Raw genomic sequence first — 22,043 nt, 5'->3', positions numbered from 1 at the left:
AGGGAAAAACATTTGGGAAGTAATGTACCACATCAGAGAAGCTCAATAAATTTGAGTCCCCCTTCTCTTTTTCAAAAAGGAACTAAAGGTAAGAATTTAAACAGGTTTTTTTTCCCCCTTCAATTAAATATTCCAGAAAGAGCTTAACTACTAAAATGAAGACTGAAAAAAATATTTAGAAGAGGAATACAATTCAATTTTTATGATACCCGTTTGATTTCTGTTTTGTTGATAATGATCACATGGTGGAATCTAGCAGTGTGCCAAAATGGCTCACTTACCCATAGTTCCAAAATGAGCTGTGAGCTGAGCAGAGGGATTCTTTGTAGGCTGTGAGTTCCATTAGTCAAACAAATTCACAATTCCCCATGCATACTCACCTGATCCACTGTGAACTGCCTCTTTTAGAATTTTTAGTTCACTGTTGAACTCAGCAATGAGTGAGCTCTTACACAAAGGGCGTGGTATGAAGCGCCGCTCCAACTGGTCAGCAATGTGTTGCCGGGCAGAAAGCTCTTCATGATTCTCTGCTGGTTGGGCCAGAAGCTGAAAGGAAGGCATGGCATTCTCAGGGCCTCAATTTTCCAGCTGTAAAATGGGCTAATTATTGTACATACTTCATAGTTGTGAGGAGTAAATAAGGTAGTGCATGTGAAGTTCTTAGAACAGTACTATATACAGGAAGTGCTTAACAAATACATTGTTTTGAATCACTGCCCCAAAAAATCAGGGCATGAAAAGAACAAAAGAGATGAGTACTGAGGGTCTGGCAGGAAAAACCTGCTTTAAGCATCCCATCTTTTTCATATGTTTATTTAAAAATCAGATCTCAGTCATGCCACCGAAGATGGGAGAACATTCTCCAGACCGTTCCATGGAGCCGGTCTTTCTACAGGTGGGTGGGGTGGGGGCAGTGATTGGTGTGAAGGTCCTTCTAACGTGAAATTTTATCCTCTGGGATATATTTTTTGGGCTATTTTCTCATCAAGCATGGTATTAACAGACCCCACTAACTGGTTATGGCACGTTCCATGAGCACTCTTGTCATAACCCTGCCTCCATGGAGAGCAGAACATTCACGGGGGCTTGTCACTTCCAGGAAGAGAAGCACACAGCCCACCTTGCACTGGATGAAAGGGCGCAGGAGCACAAAGATGGGTATTCGGGTCCGCACGATGAAGTCGAGGAAGTCCCACAGGGCCAGGCCTCCCACCTTCCGCAGGGCCATCTCCTTCACCTGGAGGCTCAGCCAGTACCACTGGCTTCCAAGCTGCCTCTCAAAGCAGACGAGGATCACCTTCAGCGCTTCACACCAGTAAAAGAGAAAAGTGAGCCTGCAGACTTGTGCTTCGGAGGAACCCAACCCACATCCACAGTCCTTTATGTACTAGGAAGTTCTCTACATTTCTAAACTCTCTCCATGTTTCCAAAAACTTAATGTGTATTCTTGAACAAGAGTGTTCTGGACATCAATACAACATTTTGCATGGCCAGCATTTTGATTCTAATTAGGAGAACACAAATATCTTTCTTAAGCTCATTGAACTGCTATTTTTTTTTTATTTCGGCATATGGGGGTACAGATTTTAAGGTTTCAATAAATGCCCTTTTGAACTGCTATTTTAGAATATATAGAGCAATGTGGTCCACAGAACTGAAAGGGAATTTTTTTTTTTTAAGCTTGGGGAGGCTCTGACCCAATAAAACATTCCTCTGTGAGCAGCTGTTCCTCTCTTTACTAAATTCTGTGTGGTACATGAGTGTTGAGTTCCTGGAAACCTTAAAGCTGCAGTCCCTCACCCTGGGACTGAGGACCAGTATTGGTCTGTGGCCTGTTAGGAACCAGGCTGCACAGCAGGAGGTGAGTGGCATGTGGGCGAGCAAAGCTTCATCTGTATTTACAGCCACTCCCCATCGCTTGCATCACCGCCTAAGCTCTGCCTCCTGTCAGATCGGTGGCAGGACTAGATTCTGCTTATGGTGAGTTGTATAATTAGTTCATTTTATATATATATATATTTTATTTATTTGTTTTTTTGAGACAGAGTCTCACTCTGTTGCCTGGGCTAGAGTGCCGTGGCATCAGCCTAGCTCACAGCAACCTCAAACTCCTGGGCTCAAGCGATCCTCCTGTCCCAGCCTTCCGAGTAGCTGGGACTACAGGCATGTGCCTTTTAGTTGGTCAATTAATTTTTTCTATTTTTAGTAGAGACGGGGTTTCACTCTTGCTCAGGCTGGTCTTGAACTCCTGACCTTGACCGATCCTCCTGCCTCAGCCTCCCAGAGTGCTAGGATTACAGGCGTGAGCCACCCCACCTGGCTGGAAATGTTTCATAAACACAATGTGTGGCTAATGATTTACTTTCCAAAAGTTTTGTCATAGTGGCTTTCAGGTAATACCGGCATATTACTCACATCCTCAGCTAAAACATGGATATTTTAAAAATATTTTTCTTTGATTATCCATAGAAATAAATACTCATGTTAGTTTTAATTTTATTTTATATTATTTGTTTTTAGAAACAGGGTCTCACTCTGTCTTCCAGGCTGGAATGCAGTGGCATGATCATAGCTCACTGCAGCCTGGAACTCCTGGGCTCAAGCTATTCCTGCCTTAGCCTACTGAGTAACTGAGACTACTGGGTGTGTGCCACCACTCCCGGCTAATATTTTTATTTTCTGTAGAGAAGGGATCTCATGTGTTGCCCAGGTTGGTCTCGAACTCCTGACCTCAAGTGATTCTTGGCCTCTCAAAGTGCTGGGATTACAGGTGTGAACTACCATGCCTGGCCTTGTGTTATTAACAATAAAATCAAACCATGCAGAAGTGCACAAAGTTAAAAAATTAAGTCCTTTCCCTTCCTGACCCCACCCTAAACTTATCCCCAGAGATAACCAGTAAACAAATCTGAATATATCTTTCCAGATATACAAACACCTCTTTCTCTGTCTCTCTTTCTTTTTCACTCCATATCATGTCTATTAGTATACCCTATTGGATTTCTTTTACAATATCACTGTCCTCCCAGGTTCTGGCAGCCATTCACATCTATTTATTTTTTTCAGGAAGCAGATTTCCCAAACAGTATGTCAGGAAAACAAGAGTATTGTAAAGACGTCACAGATTGTGATGGAAGCTTCCTTTGATACCACAGTTCTCGCCATAGGGTCTGCCATGGGGCGGTCAAGTGAACCTGGGCCTCCCTCCTCTGTCTTAAGGCCTAAGCATCTAAAATATCTTCAGAGTAAACATGTTTTAATTCTGATTAGGGGAACCCAACAATATTTCTTAAGTGCACTGACTACTGAATGCACACAGAAATCCAACTCTCCAAAGCCCTCAAGAGTCATATACACCTTTGCCAGCTTCAGGACGTTTCCAGGAGAGAACCATGCCATGTAACCCAGAGAGAGATGTTGGAGGACACTTTCTTACCCAAATTCCACCTCAAAATCTCACTTTTCATAGGAATTGCTCATCTCCATTCCTCTCCCTCAGCTAAACAAACAAACAAATGAACAAAGAGCAACACTCCTCTTTCCCTACCCTGATTCTAGTGACTTTTCCCCTGTTACTATGCAGTCATTGGCTGCCTTTGGGTTTCTACCATTCTGCCTGCCACCCTCATTTCCATCAGCCCACCCACCGCACAGCAGCATATAACAAGGGTCTCAAGGACAGAGACTTTGGTGCCAGGTGGCTTGGATTTGAACTCTGGCTCTGACACTGATTAACTGTGTGCCTTTAGGCAAGTCAGTCAACCTTTCTGGGCCTCAGCCTCTTCAATCCTAAAAGGAGAATAACATTAACTTATTTGAGTTATTGTGAGGATGTGAGCATTCCATATGATGATAATGTAAAGCACAGAAATGCAGCCTGGTGCACAGTAAATGTTCAAAATAAATATAAGAATAATTTAAAAATAGAAGTTCAGTAACCTGGCCAAGTAAGCAAAGATAAAAAAAAAAAAAATCCCTTCACTATACAGGTAGAAAGTGGAGAGGACTGAAACTCATGAAGTGTTTCCTCAGATCATTTCCTTACATGGTAAGTCCCTTTTTTCTATCACCCTCTGTACAATCCCAAACCTCATGCAAGGCTATATGCCAGGGTCTAGATTTTATCTGAACCCTAGTTTTTCATTGCTGGGGCAACTGAGCACCCATGTGGGTGGGTCCTGTGCAAATGTATTTTGGGGGAGTTTCTCCCCCCCCTCGTTTTTCATTGTTATTGTAAATCGGATCATTTTCAAACATATCTCTTCATAATGCAATCCAAATATCCCGCACACTCCCAACCCCAAGGACCTGTTCTTATCAGTGTGTTTGCATTTGTCTTTACTTCCCACCAAGATCTGCTTTGCTGAATTGAAAAATGTCAGGCAAGACTTTCTCAACTTTCTCCTTTTGAAGTTTCCTGCTGCCAGAGCTCCTTATTCTCAGTGCTATGGCAAGAGTGGTCTTTTCCCCTGGCCAAATTCACTCAGGGCCAAAGAGTGGCTTTCCATTGTTTCATGGGTCAGGAGCAAGTTAGAGGAAGGGAGAAGGTAATGGGAAGGTGAGAGTGAAAGAGGGAAGGAAATTGGCAAGCCTAGGGGAGGAGAATATGTGGTCTCATTAGAGCAAAGATCAAGCTAGAGATTAAAGATGACATTGTGAAGGAAGAAAAATAACTCTTTCTATATATTCTGCAAGGCTATCATTTCTTGCTGTATAGGATGTGTACGACTCCAACTCCAGGGCTCCGTTCACATAGATGATGGACCAGCTGATCTCTATGAGTTGTGCAATGCAATGTCCTTGTATACTAGACTGAATCTAGATCTGATAACAGCCACCAAATCTCACTAGTGATCTAGTACTTAATCAACAAAGAGGAATCCTTACTGCAGAGGCCTCATTACATGCCCAGACACTCTTATAAAAACAACTAAGTAACTTAGGCATTGCAGATATGAAAGCACTTTGTCTTTTGGCATATGTTTGTTTACTTAAGGAAAACAGACTCTTTGGCAAGGGTAACGTTTCTTGTTCAAGTGACTTCTTTAAATACTTTCTGGATTGAGATCTCTCAAAATATTTCCTGAGTCAAGATGGAACTTAACTAAGTACATCCATAAATACATCTGTGTACATACACATACATATAGACATCCACACACCTATAGAGAGAAAAAGGACCCACCCAAGTATGCTGCTTGGCTGGTGGACTCGGCCAGCCCTTCCCTGCGTAAGTCTTTCCCTGCATCCCCAGGGGTGGAGCAGTGGGCGGGGGAGCTCTCCAGCATGAAGTTCTTGCTCCTAGACGTGCTGATGATCCGAGGTGGCAGCAGCACATTAATGACAGTCTGCAGCAGCAGCTGCACCTCAGGCTGCTCCAGCCATGGGCTATCTGAGGGGCAGAGTTTGGAAGAGGGAAGTGGGAAGAAAAACGGTCACAAGGTAGATGTTACATATTAGACACAGAAACACTCAGCTCTCCTTCCAATTTCAAACTAGAACACCCTAGAAATCCAGGTGTTTCCCACCAAATACAGCTTCTCCCATGGACAGAACCTGTTCCTGGCACTTGAGTATTTTCTCCAAATCTCCTGCTTACCATTTCAATCTCCTTTCTTTCTGCAAATACTCATAATGTACTGTCCTTACATTTGAGACAAATTTTTCCTAAAAAAAGAAAAGCCCTAAGAAGGAAGAGTAATGAAGATATTTTGGAATTTAATGACAGTGGCAGATTTCTACTAAACCCTGTAGCAGCAGGCCATAAAGTGCATGCACCTGCCAATTCTCATCATATTGTACTTCAACTAATACCATTTCTTAATTGGACCAAAACAATATTCTCTTGATTTTTGCTGTACTGAAATGATTTTTTAAATAGGATGTATCTTCTAAGAAGCAGAGCAGAGGAACTCTTGTCCCAGGGTAGCTAAACTGAAAAGAAAGAAAAACTCTTATTTCCTAAGGTAACCCTATTCAAATCATTCGGATCGACTTCAGTGATGGCCTTCATGGGAAAAGGAGAAAGAAATAACAGTCTGACATTTAAGAAAACACAACAACAATGATAAATTCCCTTTAATTAAATTAATCAGACCTTTGCTTCCAGATCCTACTGTGAGCACAAATGGGATGAGCAGATTTAAAAGCATCCCCTCCCTTCGCTCTTGATTGGTGAATGGGGAGATCACATGGCTTAAAGGGAAATCTTCTTTTAAAGCCTGTGCAGCAATAATAGAAAAAAGATTAATTGACCACCATACCCATTTAGTATGTTTGTCTTACACAGCGTGATGGAGAGGATGGCTCCCTGTTGGCTGCTCCTGTGAACTATGAGTTCAATTGTCATCTGCGCAGTGTACAAGATCCACTCAAAACTGATACTTTACCATGTGCTTGGCATAACTGAGAGCTATATACCTAAAAAGATGGTAGTATCTTGTCTATTAAGTGAGAAATTATAATACTTATGGTCAGGTACAAAAACAACCTCATTTCCCCATTAATTTTCTCCATGTTTCCAATACATACGATAATACTTTAGCAACAAAGGAAAAGGAAGAAAACCAGAACTTGCTCCATTTAGGAGTTATTTAAAAATTTCTCTGACCCCTGACAAGGCCTTCTCCAAGCCAGGAAACGATAAGCAACACAGAAAGAAATAAATATCTTTGTACAAAGGTTATTAAAATGCATGATTTTAGGGATGTCATTGTTTCCCTTCTATGTGGTAGCCACTGCTCTTGATCTCTTTTCTGTCATCTACCCATTCTCTGGATAATGCACCATCAAGCTTGGTTGTCAGATAACAGGTCAGTTATCCATTTACATCAACTGTGTACTTTCCATTGATTACAGAGCTTTTCAATGATTTACCACATTCTTGGAAAATTGGAATAACAAACAGAAATAGGCAGGAGATTTGAGATTCTTCTCTTTTTCCATTGGAAATGATTATTTTAAGACATAAAGTGGGAGATTTAAAAAAAAACCCACAATATTCAACCCACAATCATTAAAGAAAATTAAGATATTCAAAGTCTAGTAATAACATTTGAAAGAATTTATATAACAATTCTTTCTGAAAATCATTTAAAACCAGACTGTGAATATTACCGCCTCTTTTAATTAACAATTGTGAGCTGATTATCTATGCACCATTATTTTGCACACACATTAAATGGGGGAAGTGGTCCCCGAGTTTGTGGCAGGACTAAATGACTCTGCTATTTTTGAGATCTCGAGAAGAATTACAGAAGTACAACTTAGGGCCAAGCTCAGGGCTGTAGCTCCAAACTTATAAAAGTTTGGAGGTGTTTACACTTCTGTTTCACAGATTTTGCCCAGCCTTTGCAGAAAAATAAAAGAGAACACCATGATTTGGTGCCTCAACCAGCAACTTAATGAGCGTGACAAACAGGTAAGGCAGTCACACCTGTATCTGCAATGCTACAAGCCGGACAACAGCTGTGCTGAAGGGCAGAGGTGGTGAGAGATAAGGGCTGAGATGAAGAAGGGGTAATCCATCAGCAACACTGGAAGGTCCTACCACTCCCATCACCTGAAATACAAACAGAGCACATGACCAGCCTTGACTATTGCAATTTCATGCAACCATATTAAGGGAGTCTCAATAATAATAATAATGATAATGATAATGATAAATTGAAGGTTGGGCATGTTACTTTCAATATTTGCTTTCTTCTTGCCTTCTTTTGAAGGCATGTAATGTCTGGAGTCAGATCGATCATTACACTGGATTCAGCCAAGGTTTTGTAGAATGTTGTTTATAGTTAACTATGTAAATGAGAAATGAACCAAAAAGCTATTCTAATCAGGAGTTTGGACACTTGTGGATTCAGGGGAATGCAGACAACATTCTTTGATGGAGCAAATACAACAATGATGATGGCAACAGCTCTACTTGCACTAGGCATTCCAACTACAGATTTATTGCTCAACTAATTAAGCAGCTGATTCTATTCAATGAAATGCTCTAACATGGTTTCCACACATTTTACAAAACCTTGTTAGGACCAGACTCTAGATATTACATAAGTGATTAAAAAATTTCTTTTTCTTCACACAAATCTGAGACTGGCCAACTCATAGTGGCATTTTGCACTATAAAAGAAAAAAATATCTTCTGCATTTTAAGCTCCCCCACCCCAGACTACCTCGACTTTGAGCCAATTGTGCAGTCTCCACCACCCCACTCTCCAACTGGCAGCCCTCAACTCTCAGCGCAACTTGAAGAGGTGAATTGTCAAAGTAGTGCATGGGAAGCAGCACACCAAGATCCCGTCTAGGTAGGGATGGGCCCCTGGATCTCCCCACGCACCACCTTGAAATGTACCTCACTATTTTAGTGTCACCTGAGCCGTCTGCTTTCATGGGTAGGTAGGGGCACAAAGTGGTTGACCTGTAAATCTTCAATTCAGAGAAGTCAATAGCAGAGTTAAATTTTGCAAAATTTTATAAGATTGCCACTTGGCTACTCACCAGATTGACACAGACATTGATCAGTGACCTAAGGTGAGGCAGGAAGGATATGATTGGCTGCCTCTGAAGTGTCAAACAAACCCCTTCAATCAAATTGCTGGCAGGCTCCCACTCAACCTGTCGCCTGGAATACAATATAGGAGCCATTAGCGGCTTGGCTCCCTTCTGGAGACAGTCTGAAACAAGTGAACGAAACAGTGATTCTGACGCCATCTAAGACAGGATGTGTGTCTCAGACAACAAAGTGCTTCACACAGGATGACGTTTACCCATGCTGTTCCAAAAGTACAGAGCACACTGGGAGGGGAAGAAGAGACTGAGAACGTGGCAGAGGTACTCCCGCCCCACTCGACTAATGAGACAAAATCTATTGAAGAGAAAACAGAGATGATGAACGGCTTGCATTTTAAGTTCCCTGGTTTTAGCTTGAGAGGGGGACCAGAGACTACCATTTTAGGAAACACATCACGAGGGTAATTACTGTAATAGAACTAATCGGATCCAGGATGCATTTCTGAAATCTATCAGACTATACATGATCACATCAGCTTTTACACCAGACTACTACTAATTGGATTTGTGTGGCTTAACTCCTGCCAAAAAGATCACATTAGAAGAAAATAATTTATTTAAAAAACGTTCTTTCTTGCCTCCCAAGAGATAACATATTTTGTGGCTACTTTCTATGGTAGTATAAACAGTGACACTGTATATATAATCCAATTAGATGAACATGGGACTTTCTGTAATAAAAGTCAATCCATTTTTGTAATCATCTCAGTACTGAAAGACTCATCCCTGTGGCCCCAAAATAAATGTATTGGGCTTTGCTGATATCAACACTATGTTTATATATTTTCCCAGAAATACTTTCAAAGTTTATATTTCCTACCAAGATGGAAACTCTGCAATGACAAATGGAAATAAATGAGGATATATTGACATCCCTGATGCTGAAGGTGCTCAAGTAATACACAGATCAGGTTCAGTCAACATTTCTTTTTTTTTTTTTTTTTTTTTTGAGACAGAATCTCACTTTGTTGCCCAGGCTAGAGTGAGTGCCATGGCGTCAGCCTAGCTCATAGCAACCTCAAACTCCTGGCTCAAGCAATCCTCCTGCCTCAGCCTCCCAAGTAGCTGGGACTACAGGCATTCGCCACCATGCCCGGCTAATTTTTTTTGTATATATATTAGTTGGCCAATTAATTTCTTTCTATTTTATAGTAGAGACGGGGTCTCGCTCTTGCTCAGGCTGGTTTCGAACTCCTGACCTCGAGCAATCCGCCCGCCTCGGCCTCCCAGAGAGCTAGGATTACAGGCGTGAGCCACCGCGCCTGGCCCCAGTCAACATTTCTTGTGATGAACTAAGATCACCTAAAAATTTAAATCCAAGCCAATACCATATTCATGGTATGCCTCTCAAGAAAACTGCCTACAACTGACCAAGTCTGTGCAATAATCAAGAAATCTACTTTTGGGAAGCATGATATTCTTTATAATGAGCTTAAATTATATGGCTAACGGGTCAGTTTATGGAGATGTTTAACATTTTTAGATATCAAGTTATTTAAGAAAAAGAATTTATTTTGACATGCCCTCATAACATAATTATACTTCTTTTTTTTTTTTGAGACAGACTCTCACTCTGTTGTCCTGGCTAGAGTGCCATGGCATCAGCCTAGCTCACAGCAACCTCAAACTTCTGAGTCCAGTGATCTTCCTGCCTCAGCCTCCTGAGTAGTTGGGACTACAGGCATGTACCACCATGCCCGGCTAATTTTTCCTATATATTTTTAGTTGTCCAGCTAATTTCTTTCCATTTTTTTAGTAGAGACGGGGGTCTCGCTCTTGCTCAGGCTGGTCTCGAACTCCTGAGCTCAGACGATCTGTCCACCTTTGCCTCCCAGAGTGCTAGGATTACAAGTGTGAGCCACTGCACCTGGCCTACAATTATTAATTTTTGATAAGCCATTTGCTGACAGATACAAATGTTCTATTGGGACCACTAAAGAAATAGTGCTTTAAGAACAAGAATTTAAGATAATGTATAGGCATTCATCACCATAGTATAGAAGAATATAAGAACAAACCATAAATTAGAATGAAATCTTTCAATTTGTTTTTTTCAATGACTCCTGAAGGCTGCATAAATGTGAAGATCACAGGCTAATATCTGGAAAAGTTCTGAAAAATTGAACATTAAGTGCTATACATTCTTGGGCAAGAGTTGCTATTGATTTTGAGTTTAGTTTAAAAGGATGGAAAGTGCTCTTACTGACCCAAACTTGACTTTTCCAAATTTGTGGGTTTACCAGCATTTATCAACTGAAGTGTCTGCTCACTATAACTATAATTTTCAAATTGGGTTCACATCTCCAGCTACACTGGTTCAGAGACATGTGCTAGTAAGAAAGCTACCAATGGATATTTCTCAGGCCATTAAACACATATAAAATGGTAATAATATTTGTTTAGCACCACACTGAATTAGGTGTAAAGGTGAAAATTGTGTGTATCTGTTATCAATCTTGTAAGCTTTTTAAACTGCTGCTTGGATAATTATCATAAAACTTGGCATTTCTCTAAACTGGTACCTAAATGTGTTAAATACAGCATTTTGAACATCAAATTAATTTTTCTTCTCTGATCAGCTATTTTGTTTATAAGGCATATTTCAAAAGGGATTAAGGGATACTAATTGAATTTCTTATGTGTGTCAGGTGAGGAACATGATAGCTAAAAAATGGATAGATTTTTCAAGATGAACACATGTATTTTTAAAGAAAATGTCGTTTCCTCAAAATGTAAATTCTTCTACTTAGGCATTCATAGACCCGATTAGCTACACACATATAACAACAGAAAACTTTCAAGTCATTCATCCAACTCCCGATTGATCCACCATCTTAAAAAACAACAAATCCTAACTTTGAGGTTTACAGTATCGACAGCTGACTAGGAGGCATCCTCACCTCAAGGTAGGCATCTTATGAATTTTGTTGAACATTCTATCCAATCTTTTTAAAATGAGGATAAGGGCTGGCCTCACTGCCTCGGCTGTCCAGTCGGTAATGGGTAGCATCTCCATGATGTAGCGCCGAAGCCCACGGCTCTCCATTGTCTGAGTGTCATATGGTGCCAGCTTCAGAAGGGAGTGTGCGATTTCTGCCAACCTAAAATGATTTTTTAAAAAATAGGCTTAGAATGCAACAATGGCAATTTTTCCACACGACATCATGCTAATCACCTCCTTCCAGTACACTAACTCTCTGAATGAAGAACATTCTTCCCAACATCCTCCACCCCTCTGCTCTTCTCTCACATATCAGTACATTGATACCTGCATACATATTAACAGATGCATATCAAATGTCCATGTGAGCTTTATGACTTCAGAACTCCCTAAGTGCCCATAGTCAAGGTCAAAGGCACACTATAAAAAGTGGTATTGGTTTTTATTGCAGCCCCAAGGAGTTCTTCAAACTCCACTTCCATTTCTTTCCATCAAAGCCACCACCTCTCCTTTTGTCCTACACACGGATCCTCCTGCTTGCTGAAATTCTTTCTGTAATTGGTCCAGTTGTACTGTCTGGATGGCTTTGGTTTTGGTTGCCTCTACTTCTCAGATTTCCCAACTCAGTTCCACATAGAAACTTCCAGAGGGAAAGTTGTGCCTCCTTCAAGGTGGGCCCAGGTTCTCAGGCCCCAGAACCATGTGTCTATGACCTAAGTGTGAGATTTTCTTCAGCAGGGAATTGGCCCACAAAACTGACTGGGCAAATGGGGTTTCTGGTAAATGTAATAGTTGATTAACTAAATAATCTTCAGAGCTAGATATGGATTACCAGTTTCCAAATAATACATATACAATGATATACATAGCTTTAAAGCCAATTTAATTTAATTTTGTATGAAGGAAAAAGTGCTTTAGAATTTTATAATGCCTCACAGACAAATATAGTGAGTAGATACAGAATGCGTAGAAGATGCTATTAAGAGGCAATGTCTATCCATTTATGAAAATGTCTTCCTTACGCTATATGATTGGAGCTTGATTTTTTTTTCCCGAAAAAGGCTTACATTCTAAAAAATATACCCAAGGCTCCTCTCATAGTGTCTGAAATATCCATATTCTTTGTTAAGGTGTTGAAAATTCCTTTGAAAACACATTTCTTTAAGAAGGGTAATACCTTAAGCTACTATTTGCATATTTGGGTTGAATGCCTAGCCAGGCAGACAGAGGATCCTATGAAGAGGAAAGCAGGACAGGGAAATCTTGATGGAGGAGAATAGAGAGGCCTAATGTTACCTGGGAGTACATGTATGAATGGTAGTAGCAGGAGGCATGTGTAGGCTGAGAGCTTTTAGGACTATTATTAAAAGAGAAGAGGAGGTTGAAGATAAAGGGACATCAGAGATAAACTCTCTATTTTTTGAAGCAAGTTTGCCTTGGAAAAGCTCTGAAGATAATCTCATTAGAGTCATGCAATCTCAGGGTTGAAAGAGACCCTAATAGTCCTTTAGGCAGCAGGGTTCTACATGTTTAAACAAATACAACTTAAAAGGAAAACCAAAACATACAGTTTTCCATGCCCCACCCAAGATAATTATAATAAATAAGAATCTCCAAGGGTTGGGTCCAGAAATCTGTATATTCTTGACGTTTAGTTTGGAAAATCTCAAACATACACAAAGGTAGAGAAATGAGTATATAGTACACCCCCCACAATGTACCTATCAATCAGATTCAGCAATTATCAATTCATGACCACCCTTGTTTCACTTATACTGCCAATCATTCCCCTTCCCCTTATCCTGAACTATTATGAAGCAAATCCCAAGCATCATATTATTTATCCATACATTTTGGTATGTGTCTCTAAAGTTAAAGACTCAAAAAAATTAACCACAAAACAATATGAGATTTAACAGATTAAAAATAATTCGTTTTTTAGAAAAATGGATATTCAGTCCATTTTCAAGATTCCCACTTTATCTCATAATTTTCAAACACTTTTTTAAATTTGTTTTTTACAAATCAGGAACAAATAAGGCCCATTAATTTTGATTGGTTGACATGTCTTTAAAGTCTCTTTTAATTTGTAGATGATTTCCCCCTCCTGCTTTTCTTTTCCTTCCTTCCTTGTTTTCTTTTTGTTTTGTTTTGTTTTTCTTTCTTTCTTTTTTTTTGCTATCTTGTAGTTTATCTGTTGAAGAAATTAGCTGCAGTGACACTCTGGATTTGTTGATTCAATCTCCATGGTGCAATTTCATCTATCCTACTGTTTCTTATTTAATTCAATTGGTTGTTAAATCTAGGGGCTAGATCTGCAGACTCAGTTTTGATTTTCTGGCAAGAGTACCGAGCAGGTGGAGCATGCTTCCACCAGGAGGCACACACATGCTTCCTCTTGTGGCTCTTTTTATGATGTTAGCTGCCATTGGTGATCATTGCACAGATCCATTAATGCATAAGGAGTGGTACAGTGGTAATATCATTCCTTTTGTCATATACTAACTATAGCATTTTAATAAAAAGAAATTTTGATTACTCCAAGAGGACAGGAGAGGTAGAATAAATAAATGCTTGAAAGGATCTCTAGTATAAGAACTCCCCAGTTGATTTTGATACGCTCTCTGCTTTAGGGATCACAGCCAAGCCATTACCTCTTTAATTCTTGGATTGTTCTATTATTGCCTCAGCTGAACTAGCTCCATGAATGGAAAACTCACTACTGTAGAAGGCAACTCATTCCATCTTTGGGGGTCCACACTGTGAGAAGCTCTCCTCATGTTAGGTCCCTAAATTCCCTCTAATTTCTTCCTACTAGGCTCACTCTGAAAGCATAAATCCAATACATCTTCTCCATGGGAACTCTTTATTGTCACATAGTAGTTATTGTCTCTTCATCCCCACTGTCTTCTCTACAGATGGAACATTCACATTGTCCTGAAAATTGTGCATGAATGTGGGTGTTTTAAAGAAATCATTTTACACAGCCAATACATTCTTTGATTTATCTCTTTCTCATAAATATGCCATGTAGAAAATAACTCTTTTGTCAGGTTATTTGTGTGACAAATGAGTATATCTATAGGCACTTATTTATTTTCTCTGATTATTTAATATTTTTCTTTTTTAAAAATTAAGCTTTTAATTAAATAATAATTATATATATCATGGAGTACATAGTGATGTTTTGATATATGTAATGTATAGTAATCAAGTCAGGATAATTAGTATAGCCATCATCTCAGATACTTATTTGTTGAGAACATTCAATATTCTCCTTCTAGCTGTTTGAACTGTACAACGTATTATTGTTAATCATATTCATCCTAAGTGGTATAGAACACTAGAACTTATTCCTCCTCTCTAGCTGTAATTTTTTATTCTTTAAAAAATCTCTCCCTATTCCTCCCTACTCTTCCCAATCTCTAATATTCTTTGTTCTACTTTTTTTTGGCTTTCACATATGAGTGAGTTCTTAATATTTTTAAAGATAATATTGAGGAATGCTTGAGAAATGATCAGTCTGTTTATTTTAAACTTGAGTGCAGTACTTAAGAGCTGAATTGAAGAGTCATTTTCTAGATGACTACCTGAATTTCTCTAATTCCTCGTCATGTTAACAAAATAAACTTGCTTTGAGCATAAAACAAAATTTCCCCTTTGTACAGTCTTTGCTGTACTATCACATGAATACTCTCTTGGAATAAAAAAAACATTCCTGTGGTCCTTTCCCAATGAGAACACAAGAGATTTTTCCATTGAAAGGGAAAGAGAGAGAGGGAAAGAGAAAGAAAGAAAGAGGGAGAGAGAGACTCAGAGACAGAGAGAGAGAGAGAGAGATTGAATTTGCAGATCCTACTATCCTGCTGCTTTGGCGCCTCTAAGTTGGGCAAATGAAGCAACAAATTCCCTGACAGCAGAGAATCTATCTAATCAAGAATATTTTCCCCTAGAGCCTTGCAATCAACCATATATTCTGCAAATTCAGGAGTACAGATTGTGTTCAGCACTGCTACTTAACCCTTTGGCTCTATTCAATTTTTTTTTCTGCAAATATCTCCTATATTTTTATATTATATCATCCCACTTATTTTTTAAATCAACTCTACTTTGGTGACAGTATCAATTCTTATGACTTAAGAATGATTTAATACTACCCACAATTTATATTTATATTTAGCTCGACTTCTATATATAGCCAAGTATATGCTTAATTTATATGAGAACACCTTAAATATATCCTTTATTTGGCATAAGGTCAAAGCATATGGATTTGCTCCTACTCAGCAACATAGAATATCTCTATTTGTTGAGAGACTATGACAGGCCTGTCTTTATCAAAAGCTTGCTGTGAGAAATTGCATTAATAAAGGGCATTTAGTCTAAATATTCCCTGGACAGTAAAAAATTTTGCTCTCCTAAAGATGCAAGCCATGGAATAACTGTTCTTGAATGACATTATCCTGGCTCCAGATGGAATGCTTTGGTGAATTGCACTGGGTCGTTTTGCCAACTTTCTCCACTGACAGGCATCCAGTCATGTGAAAGTAGCACTTTCTCCACTATGGAGATGTTGAGGACATTGTTCATCATACCACTCTTTCCTTTTAACAAACACCAACCAGGAGACAATTGGGGCTCGGAAAATGGTACTCCAAAACGAAGGCCTCAGAAATAAAAGTTTTTCACTGATTTTCTGCCCTTCTGTCTCTGGCCCCTCATTCTTCCTCAGGCTAGTCATAGAAACAAGAATCCCTCTTCCCCAGGGTGGGTCATTGAAACCAGAACCTCTTTCCCCTAAAGCCAGCCATAAAACCTAAAAATATTACTCTAACTTTCTCCTTGCATTTCTGTGTAAAAATTGTATAGAAAGAAATTTATCTGACCTACTTCATTTGATTGTAGGTCATATGACCCCTTTCCAGAGAGGGTCATACTCCATGCCCAAAAGAAAGGAAGGCTGCACAGAAAGACCAAGAAGAATCAAAACAGACAGGCCTTGCTGGGTTTCCCCACTCAATCTATTAGCATTAGATCATACTCTTTTTGTCCAGTCATATTTCCACATGGCTATCCATACTTTGTTAAACCTAAGTATAAAAATAGATAGTTTCCCCTGTATTTTTGGGTCTTCGTTCTAAAGGCTCACATGTCACATAAAACTATGATCAAATAAATTTTCATCCCCTTTCTCCTATTAATCTGCTTTTTGTCAGTTGATTTTGAGCAAACCTCCAGAGGGCGAAGGGAAAGTCTTGCCTTGGCCCCTACAAGACATTTCTTGTTCTTCGTATTTTAAAAAAAGTAGTGTTTCAACAACAACTGGTTATTTTTATCTTATTGACATTATGATTTTGTAATTAATCATTTTCACTCATTGTTTTGATAACTCAGAGCTCAAGGTCAAATTTATGATTCATGAATATCTGTGATCTCATATCAATTTCCTATGCTAATCTTATCATAAACATAATTTTTTCCCTGCTCATTTTTCACATTGTTCCGACTCTATAATTGGTGTATCCTATCCCATTGTATCATATAATTTTTTAAGTTGCCTCAAATCCTTTATAAAATGATAAATACATAGATGCACACATGTGATTATAGTACTTGCAACATTGTATTATAGTTATTTTCTTCTGTATGTTTCTTGAATTCGACTGTGATAATCTTGAGAACAAGGACCTTATTTTACATCCCCAGTGTCTAGCATAGTATTTGGACCATTTTCATTAGCATTAGTATCTATTGTATCCTAGATCTGTCCCAGGCACTGAGTTAAATCTCTTAAATTATAGCTCACTTGACCTTTAATAGATGCTGGCCTCTAGAGGGAGCTCCAGGCCTCCCTGACTCTTGTGCCTCCTGATGCCTCAAGGAAGAGTCAGAGAGGCCTAGAGCTCCCTCTAGAGGCCAGCACTTATTAAAGATTAATTGAGCTATAATTTAAGAGATTTAGCTCAGTGCCTAGGAGGCAGGATATAGGACAGTTACTATGCCATGCTGTGTCTCTCACACACATACATATCTAACCTTTAGGAATCGTTTGCCCTTTCTATCACAAAATGGCTGTTGGTAGTAGTGATTTTCTGATTCTGGGGATGTGATGTTTCTCTGTTCTCAGAATTACTTAGTTCAGCTAGAGGTATCAGTGGAAAAGGAAAGGGAAGGACTGACTGGCCCCCTGGGTTGCTATGGCAACAGGACTTTAATTTTCCAAACTTCCCACCCCATTTTCTGAAGCCTCCCATCTAGGAGCTGAAATTCTCAATATGAAATAATCTCTTCCCTATTACTGCACAACGGGGAGTGTGAACTCAAATGAAGCTCTGGGTGTGTGCCCACAATTCAAAGAACGTGAAATGAACCTGGAGGAAAAAGAACCTGTGCTCATTGTGAATTTCTGGCCCCTCATTTTCCTTCACTGAGTACTTTCTAATATTTTTCAAAGAATCATTTTTAAAAAGTCAATAACCAGGAAATTGGTGTGTTTTGTTAAATTGCAATGTTATTTCTGAATGGTTAGAACCTAACTCTACCTTTAGCTTTAGAGATACATTAAACTTTCCAAGTGAACCTTTTGTTACCCATGCAATTTTTCTCTCAAGTAATTTCTATGATCTTTTACAAACTGTTACAAATAGAAGGTCCTCTAGAATCATGTTTCTTTTAAGAATATAAAAACACAAACACAAACATGGCCTTTAGCATGAGTAACAAGTAGAATGGCACCCCCATAGGAAGAAGGAAATAGGCGTGTACAAAGACATAATTTGGGGGCCTCTCCCTGGCACAACAGAATTAAAACATTTAAATGATGACTAGCCTCAATCAGTTCAGAATTTTTACCAGAACACTTTTTTGAACTGTTGGTAGGCTAGTAAGCATGAGTATAAAGAGGATTTCAGGCCCAAGCAAAGTGTGGCTAGGAGGTAAAACCGCTCACGTGCCTGTAGGGCTCATTACTAAGTACTTAGGGAGTCTAGAGACAGAATGAATATTCCAGCAAAAAGTAGTAGTGCATTTTTTATGTAAAATAACAGAAGAGAAACATTTAATTCTTGTGAAAAAGTAGAATCTAGGCATAAATAAGTACTTGGAAGAAAGCTACTTTTCTAAGAATTCAAGTGATGAAATTTCCCTTTCTCTCTCTTTTATTGAAAACTAAACACATAGATTGTTCTTTTCTGTCTTAAGAAAATATCCCTCCTGTCCACCATAAGATCCTTTTTGATGGACTTAATCTACACTTTACCAGAGGGTTATGTATGACATGTATCCAATTCACAAGAAACAAATTGTTCTGAGGGTCTCAAGTTTTTATCCTGGAGAACTCCCAGCCCCAGTCCAAAACACACACTCAGACATATGGCCCAAGCTATGTCCACATTCACGGAAGGGAAAACAAGGCCAGTACCTCATGTGGGACTTCACATCCAGCAGCTCCAGGGCAGTGACCCGTGGCTCCCCAGCTAGATTTTGCAAGATCTTCAGCCTTGGCCCACAGTGTTTATAGAATTCTGTGCAAATATTTAGCAGGGATTCCCGAGGTCTTCTGAACTCTTCCCGAGCAATTCGTTCATCCAATTCCTCTCGGGGAAGGCCTTGCCCTTCCTCCAGCAAATGAAGGTTTTCCCTGGGAAATGATTAGAGATTAACTAGGGGTCTGAAAATGTGTGCATGTGGCAACTTTTGGAGGAAGGTTATCACACCGAGGAAATATATAAGATTCCTAATGAGTTAATGAATGAGTAGCATGAGAACCTCATCTGAAGGATAAAGAATGTTTATCAACCTAGTAGAGATTGTCATCCCAAATGGTAGTGGCTTTACATTAGCCACTTCCTGAGAAATTTTACAGAAATAGTATGTCATGCTTCAATTAAAGAAAATCTAACGGAACCATAAGCCAGCTCAAAAGGCAATCATCTCAGGATATCACAATTCACAATGGTATGAAATTAGAGCAAGTCTTTCTGTACCTGATAAAGTGCAGTTTGGCTCCTTGTTCTTGGTACCTGGGAGTCAGAAAAAGAGTCTGCATAACTATCAGAGCAAGAACAGGGTCCCTTTGCTGGGGCTTCTTATTGACATTTTCATACGGAAAGCCCTTGAGCTATGGAATATATAAAAAGCTATACATTCTGATAAGCTCACAAATACACACATATCAATCCTAAAATAGAAAAGCTTTATCTTTCATTTGGTTGTACATATGCTGCAATTAGAGCTGCTATGAAAGCTATTTCATTGCCATATAATTTGGGTAAAGGCAAGCATTATAAAAACACACACAAACTCCTGGAATGTAGACAAATGAGAGAAGTTTTGGTCATTTTGAAATCTCAGTTACAGTTTTAACACGATGCTCTCTGAGGTGATCAGAGGAAGAAACGTGGATGGCTTCCTTTCAGTTCTAGAGACTTATTGCTTTATAACTGATTGATAATAGGACTTAGAAGGCCTCTTTCTCCATGCACCATTCATCTAGTATTTGAACCCAACCCAATGTGCCTAGAGAAGCCCCTAAATATCACTTAAACTACAGTTTATCATTTTTCCTTAATATAAGAAATTAACACATGAGTTAACCATCATATCAGGCAATTTGTACTTGGAGTTGGAATTTATTTATTTTTATTTTTAATATGAGCATATATGATGAATAGGGATTTCACTTTACATAAATAATGATATGTACTTAAAAATATGCTTCAGAGAGAGTAGAAAATTATTTAAGTAGAAAATTATGATCTCCCTTCTAACTACTTCATACTGGGAAAAGAGAACTTTCTCTTAAGCTGATTTTGGGTTTGCCTTATCTTAAATCTTCCTTGGAAGAGGAAGCTAAACATTTTTGTGTGTGTTGGAGTATTTAAGGTTAACACAGATAGAATGAAACAGGTAAAATATTAACTAGCATAAATCATGTATGAGTTACACCAAAACAAGGAAAGGAGATTAAGTCAACAATCACAGAAAGGCATCATTTGAGGACATAAGTCAAAGTTTGGATGAAATGTCTGTAGAAAATTTGTCCAGATGGATGAAAGTAAGTCGGCTCTTACTGCCCTGGGGATGAAAAACCACCTCCTGATTATTTTTGTTTATTTGCCTTTGGTTGGAGGCAAATGAAACGACACTGGAATAGTTCAAAGACCACCCAGGAGGCAGAGAACATCCAACATGTTCATGCAAACAAATCAACACAAATGCCAATTTATGAAGGTGGCTTGGATATCTCTTTGATGGTTTCCAAAGAAGCCTTGGTATTTTCTTGTAACTCTAAACTCTCACCTTCTTTTTTTTTCCTTGGAGGTATTCACATTCAATATTGACTATTTTCAGGGTTTCTTTCATTCCCGACAGCTGTAATTCAGGTTGCATGAAATTGAGAGATCATAGAGGAATAAGGTGCAGTGAATTACCTGGTGTTCACGCCAGATGACATGGTGTGGTTGGCTGTGGTGGCTCCCTTATGACCTTGGTCACACCTACTCATCTGTGGGGCCGTCATGGGCCTGTAACAATGACAGCAGTCAACACAAAACAACAACAACAGAACTGGAAACATTTATGTAATCCTCATGTTAATGAGGTTCACATAAGTTTTAAGTTAGTTTTGATGTCTTAGAAAGACAGTCTGTCTAGCTTTGGGCTTTTCTGTCACACGTTTTCTGTCGGTTCTAAGAGGCACTTTACATGGAACATTGATTTCCAAGGGTCTATAAGCTCAACAGGATTTAAGTTCTTTTACTTCCTGGTTCTGAGTAATAAACTATGACTCTTCAAAACAAGACATTTATGAAATCAGACTTCTAAATTGTTACTGATTAAATGAGAGTTAAGAGCTCACTCTTCAATTCTGCAGGTGCCAGGCAGGAAACCATTCTAGACAATAAGTAAAAGGCAAGAGGATACATGCCGCTTTGGCCACCTACACCACATTCAACCACTCTGTTTTTCTGAGAAACTATCAAAAAAGGAAAGAATTGTGCTAGTCGAAATTATACCTAAGCTTAAACAGAAAAGTGAGTAAATCTGTATTGATTACAAGTCAGTAATTTAGATGCTTAGTAATAGATCTGAATCATTTTATATCTGCAAGGTTTACTTTAAACATTAGGTAAAATTTGCTTCTGTATTGGCATTTGGGACATAAAAGGATAATTATAGCTTTTCAAAGCAATGGCTTTTATGAAATTTTTAAGGCTTGCTTCTATGTTGCTCATTTTCTGTATGCTGGGTATGGCTGGAAAGTAATTAAGCTTTTTTTTTTTTTTTTTTTTTTTTTTTGAGACAGAGTCTCACTTTGTTGCCCAGGCTAGAGTGATTGCCATGGCGTCAGCCTAGCTCACAGCAACCTCAAACTCCTGGGCTCAAGCAATCCTGCTGCCTCAGCCTCCCGAGTAGCTGGGACTACAGGCATGTGCCACATGCCTGGCTAGTTTTTTCTATATATATATTAGTTGACCAATTAATTTCTTTCTATTTATAGTAGAAACAGGGTCTCGCTCTTGCTCAG

The 22,043-nt window shown here is 39.0% G+C and overlaps 1 protein-coding gene across 4 annotated transcripts in view; it reads right to left on the bottom strand.

Moving 5' to 3' along the window:
- Positions 1 to 22,043, bottom strand: part of UNC80 (unc-80 subunit of NALCN channel complex) — a 203,901-nt gene that overhangs the window by 22,052 nt on the left and 159,806 nt on the right. For all 4 annotated transcript variants that reach the window (XM_012751444.3, XM_076005903.1, XM_012751443.3 and 1 more), the window contains 10 exons: positions 20,947 to 21,039; positions 19,501 to 19,536; positions 18,936 to 19,154; positions 11,475 to 11,675; positions 8,503 to 8,626; positions 7,436 to 7,561; positions 6,098 to 6,221; positions 5,186 to 5,392; positions 1,121 to 1,305; positions 381 to 546 (listed from right to left, as the gene is read on the bottom strand). In XM_012751444.3, coding sequence (XP_012606898.1) covers positions 381 to 546; positions 1,121 to 1,305; positions 5,186 to 5,392; positions 6,098 to 6,221; positions 7,436 to 7,561; positions 8,503 to 8,626; positions 11,475 to 11,675; positions 18,936 to 19,154; positions 19,501 to 19,536; positions 20,947 to 21,039 — 1,481 coding nt within the window. The remainder of the gene's footprint in view (positions 1 to 380; positions 547 to 1,120; positions 1,306 to 5,185; positions 5,393 to 6,097; positions 6,222 to 7,435; positions 7,562 to 8,502; positions 8,627 to 11,474; positions 11,676 to 18,935; positions 19,155 to 19,500; positions 19,537 to 20,946; positions 21,040 to 22,043) is intronic.

The sequence above is a fragment of the Microcebus murinus genome, chromosome 8 (genome assembly GCF_040939455.1).
Source record: "Microcebus murinus isolate Inina chromosome 8, M.murinus_Inina_mat1.0, whole genome shotgun sequence".
Lineage (NCBI taxonomy): Eukaryota > Metazoa > Chordata > Mammalia > Primates > Cheirogaleidae > Microcebus > Microcebus murinus.
The sequence above is the reverse complement of the archived record's forward strand: the minus strand, read 5'-3'. Positions and strand labels throughout refer to the sequence as shown.